The 5,106-nt window shown below is 42.3% G+C and overlaps 1 protein-coding gene across 7 annotated transcripts in view; it reads left to right on the top strand.

The window, feature by feature from the left end:
• The first annotated feature begins 72 nt into the window (after positions 1 to 72).
• FAM228B (family with sequence similarity 228 member B) overlaps positions 73 to 5,106 on the top strand; it is a 59,832-nt gene continuing 54,798 nt past the window's right edge. For 3 of the 7 annotated variants that reach the window (XR_012902479.1, XR_003088467.2, XM_075923404.1), the window contains exons 1-3: positions 75 to 267; positions 2,031 to 2,144; positions 3,656 to 3,769. Coding sequence is in view for 2 of the 7 variants with exons in the window: in XM_075923404.1 (XP_075779519.1) it covers positions 181 to 267; positions 2,031 to 2,144; positions 3,656 to 3,769 (315 nt within the window). In the remaining 5 variants the exon portion in view is untranslated. Of the gene's footprint in view, positions 268 to 2,030; positions 2,145 to 3,655; positions 3,770 to 5,106 lie in introns of those variants that run through there. The other 4 variants (XR_003088469.2, XR_003088470.2, XM_025182350.2 and 1 more) reach the window with 4 other exon arrangements.

Below are 5,106 nucleotides of genomic sequence, written 5' to 3'. Positions count from 1 at the left end.
CGTTCCCGCCCTGCAGGTGATTAAAAGGAGACGTTTGAGACTATTTTTCCCGGCGGAGGGATTCAGTGCCACCGGTGTGGGTGAGGCGGCCCTAGCTGCGCCCAGGGGCAGGGGTTGCCGGGCACCCAGAGCGGGTAACACCTTCCCCTCAGGCGGGCGGGGGAGTCTTGCGCAGGCTCCATGGAGGCTACAGGCAGCACAGCTGCACAGCAGGGGCGAGTCCCATCTGTGCCCAGCCCATCCCTGGACCCGCAGGACCCCGCCCGTGTAAGTCGGGCTCGGAGCGTGGGCACCCAGCGCAGCGTTACCCAGGGGGGAAACTGAGGCACCGAAGACAGAATCGCTTTGCCCACAGCCAGCATCAGAGCTGGGCGTAGATCTCAGGCATCCTGTACTCTGCTCTAACCACTTGCTGGCACTGGCTCTCTTTAATGGGAGGGAGGGGGATCGTTGCCCAGAGAGCAGGCAGCTGTTCCTTCCTGGTCAGTGATGTCCTTCTCCACCACATAAAGACAGTCCTGAGGCAGGGTACATGGATCACACTCTTGGGGCACTTTGCAGTCACTTCACTTGGGGAATAGTGATAGAAATGTAGCCGTGTTAGTCTGGGGTAGCTGAAGCAAAATGCAGGACAATGTAGCACTTTAAAGACTAACAAGATGGTTTATTAGATGATGAGCTTTCGTGGGCCAGACCCACTTCCTCAGATCAAATAGTGGAAGAAAGTAGTCACAGCCATATATACCAAAGGATACAATTAAAAAAAATGAACAAATATGAAAAGGACAAATCACATTGCAGAACAGGAGGGGGATGCGGGGGGGGGGGGGGGAGAGGGGAAGGAAGGAAGGTAAGTGTCTGTGAATTGATGATATTAGAGGTAGGGAGAGTGGGATGTTTGTGAGTTAATGGTATTAGAGGTGATAATTGGGGAAACTATCTTGGTAATGGGTGAGATAGTTCAAATGTTTGTTGAGTCCTTTTAGGAAAGTGTCGAATTTTAACATGAATGACAGTTCAGAGGATTCCCTTTCAAGTGCAGATGTAAAAGGTCTTTGTAGCAGAATGCAGGTGGTTAAGTCATTGAGAGAGTGTCCGTGGACTCGCTAATGTGATCCATGTGACTGTTGTCATTCCATCCTTCACTGCACTCCACAAGGCTAAAGACCTTTCTGAAATACCAATTCGTGTAATGCGTGGCTGCCTGCTTGTGTCTGTTTCCTGAAGGGAAAACAGTATGCCGTTTGTCTGCACCCTTTCCAGAGGCAGTTCGTAGTGTTGGATCCTATCTACAGTAGAAATTAGCTCTTATGTTCAGTTGCAAGTCGGAAAACATCTGAGGTGTTTGAAAACAGCCTGCAGTAACTATGGAAACAGTGTCCTTGTGGGTTAAAGCAGAGCCCTGGTTTGTTAATCACCATGGCATGTCTATTCAGGGCAGGTGTTACTTCCAGGTATGTGGGTAAGGATACTAGTCTTCTGATACTTAGTCACTGCAGTTATTAAACCATTTTTCTTCGAAGAGTCCAAGACAATTCAGTTTTGACCAGAGGTGAATTTTTTAACTTACAAGACCTTTGTAGCAGAAAGTTGTGGATTTACTGAAGAGAGAAACTTAGCAGGTGTAGGAATACATTCCTTAAATATATAGCTTTTGGCAGAACAGTTTAGAAAAGCACTAGAACAAACAACAGTTTAGGACAAATAGTAAAATAGGAGGCTTACACCAACTGTAACTTCAGGAATTTTAAGTTAGGCAAAATTATTTCCAGGGCTGAAAAAATGATCTGAGAAACATCATGATTGCAACCCACTTGATTTTGAGGTTGCAGAGATAGCAACTCATTGTAAAACTGACATTTGTTTAAATCTCATTCATGTTGACAGTAATTCTCTTTCTTTCAGAATTTAGAAATGCTTTAGTCATTTCCATCACAACAAATTTGATTTGTCCAGTGTTTGAAAACTAACCACTTATTGCCTGCGCTCTAGTTTTCATTTGCTCATGGTCATTTTCTTGTTGTTTCCAGCCTGACTCAGTAACATCTATAGAGACAAGGAGGAAAAGTTTGTATGAAGACTGGCTCATAAGGGTTTATTGTCCAGGATCTCAAAACAAACATGATGTGCAAGTGCTAGAACAGGTGAGCAATGCAAGAAATTGGTTTCTGCATCCATAGGGCTAGACAGGGTCAGAGCTAAGTGTGGGACAAGAGGAGACCATACTTAATATCTGAAATTACTAGCTCAAGATTCCCTCCAGTTTCTGTGTAGTATTTGTTAGGCCTCCATGTGAAAGGAGAAGAGCTCTAGGAGCCCTGACTTCTTGGGGGATGTTTAGTTCACTCCTGCTCCTGCTCTCTTGTGCTTGAGCAGGGTGAGGTTGAAAATCCAACTCCTTTCCCCTATGGCTAGAACAATGTGGTTAAAATCACTTACAGTATTATGGTGACTGTAATTATGGTCAGCCCATTCTGCTCTTGTCTTTACCTGTCAGGAAGAACAGCCAGCTGATGTCTATCTTGCTTGAATCAGTGGTCTATATCCCCCTAGCACTTCTTGTGCTAAGCAGAGTAGACTAGACACTCAGGCTGTGTCTAGACTACATAGCTCCATCGATGGAGCCATGTAGGTTAGACAGATAGGCAAAGGCAAATGAAGCCGCGATTTAAATGATTGTGGCTTCATTTAAATTCACATGGCTGCCGCGCTGAGCCGACAAACAGCTGATTAGCTGTTTGTCGGCTCAGCGCGGCAGCCATGTGAATTTAAATGAAGCCGCGATCATTTAAATCGCGGCTTCATTTGCCTTTGCCAAAAAAACAAATCTACATGGCTCCGTCGACGGAGCCATGTAGTTTAGACGTACCCCTAGTGTTATACTCAGCCTTTATATTGGTAAAGCCTCACAGAAACAGCATTTACCATTCTTTAGGGTGAAACTATTCTCTGTACTATGTAAAATTAAAGTGGATGTTAAATGTTTATTTTTTTTAAAAAAATGGAAAACTATCTCTTAGTGTCAAGTAAACACATACCTCCAGATCTGTCTCTTTCCAGCCTACCCTTACAGACCCTCATCTAGCTCTTTGTTCAGCATCATACTCTCAGTCCAGAATCTGCTAAATTAAAAAACCTGTGAGTATCTCAGGTAACTAGGCCCATGGCTAATATTAAACATGACAATTTGGCTTCTCATAGCCAGAGTAAAAAAACAAAACAAAACAAAACAAAAACAGACCAGTATAAGAGAGGACTAAGACTTCATCTCAACCTGAGTCTTTAAGATTTAGAAAAGCTTGTGAAGCCAGAATCTATCCTTCTCTCCTGGTCCTTGTAACAGGCAGATATCTACAGGAGGATGACTTCCTAAAGCTACTTCATATATCCTCCCTTCTCATGGAGAATTATCTCCAACTGGACCCCTTCTGTGTTTCTTACAGAAGAACCCAGCCATGGAACAAGGACAGACATTTCTTCTCTTCCATGCTCAAACATCCTTTCCCTGTCAAACACTGGGTAGAGTCTTACGTGATTGTTATTATGCCCTTGTTGTAAGCAAAATTGCTTTAGGTAACTAGGTTGAAGGGAGGTCAGCATGATTATTTTTTTAAGTTTGGACAGTATAATATTAATGTGTTTTTCTTATTTTAAGCCTGTCCAGGGAATCTCACCATCAGTGTCCAAGAAGATCAGAACAATAAGAACTCTGTGCAAAAGAAAATCTTCAAAAGATTGGCTAACCTGGGCACCCTCAACTCCTTTGCAGGTACAGAGGATATAGTGTCTCTTTCAGAAGTAGTTAAGTACATATTAATGATTCTGCATATTAATCATTCAGCAATCTTTACTGTTTTGTAGAGTTGTCTGTTAATCACAGTCATCTCACATGATTAACTCAAAAATTAATCTCATTTTAAAAATGATTAATGATTAATCACAGTTCTAATTACTTTTAAGCAATAGAATACCTATTGAAATTTATTAAATATTTTGAATGTTTATCTGTTTTCAAATATATTGATTTCAATTACAGAATACAAAGTGTACAGTGTGCTCACTTTATATGTTTTTTGCAAATATTTGCACTGTAAAAATGACAAGTGAAATCATATTTTTCACTTCACAAAATTACTGTAGTGAAAGTTCTTTATCGTGAAAGTGCAGATATTTTTTGTTACATAACTGCAATCAGAAACAAAACAGTGTAAAACTTTAGGGTGTATCTAGACTACATGGCTCCGTCGACGGAGCCATGTAGATGAGTTTACTAGACATAGCAAAAAGAAGCGGCGATTTAAATAATTGCTGCTTCGTTTACATCAAAATGGCTGCCGCGCTGTGCCGATCAGCTGATTGTCGGCACAGCATGGTAGTCTGGACGGGGATCAGCCAACCCCAGAACCCTTTGTCGTCAGATCCTTTATGTCTCGTGAAACAGTCTGAACTGTGTGTTCCTTCATACCTGTCTGCTTTTCCTCAGGCCTTAGTTTTAAAACTCCTCTATGACCTTTTTAATTTTATATGCCAGCAGTCTGCTTCTCTTTTAGTTTAGGAGGAGCCCACTCTATGTACAAGCTCCTCTTTTTTCAAAGGGTTTCCTAATTCCTTATAAGCCTAAATCTCCCCTCTAAATGTCATCCACTCATTGAAATATTACAGTTCTGCCTTTCTAACGGACCCTGTGTATTGAACTAGAAGCATTTCAGAGAATGCTATCATGGAGGTCCTGGACTTTCATCTCTTGTCTATCTGTCTAAATTTGCCCTTCAAGACTTCTCTTCTACTTTCCATATGTCATTGGTACCTCTGTGAGTATCACAGCCACTGGCTCCTCCCCAGCATTATAAATAGGTTTATCTAGATGCCTCAAAGATGTGCAAGCTTCACACCTGGTAGACTTCATGATTCAGTTCTCTGTCATCACAAACCCCACTATGTATGATTTATTTATTCCCAATTATTATTAGATGCCCGTTCCTAACAACTGGGATCCTCTCCCTCAGAGGAGCATCCCCCTGCTTCATTAGCATAAAAATGGCTGCTGCTTTTTTCCGGCTCGGAGCTTTGGCGGAAAAAAGTGCCAGTCTAGACGCGGATCTTTCG

This window comes from Pelodiscus sinensis, chromosome 3 (assembly GCF_049634645.1).
Source record: "Pelodiscus sinensis isolate JC-2024 chromosome 3, ASM4963464v1, whole genome shotgun sequence".
Taxonomy (NCBI): Eukaryota; Metazoa; Chordata; order Testudines; family Trionychidae; genus Pelodiscus; species Pelodiscus sinensis.
This window is presented reverse-complemented; position numbering and strand designations above follow the sequence as displayed.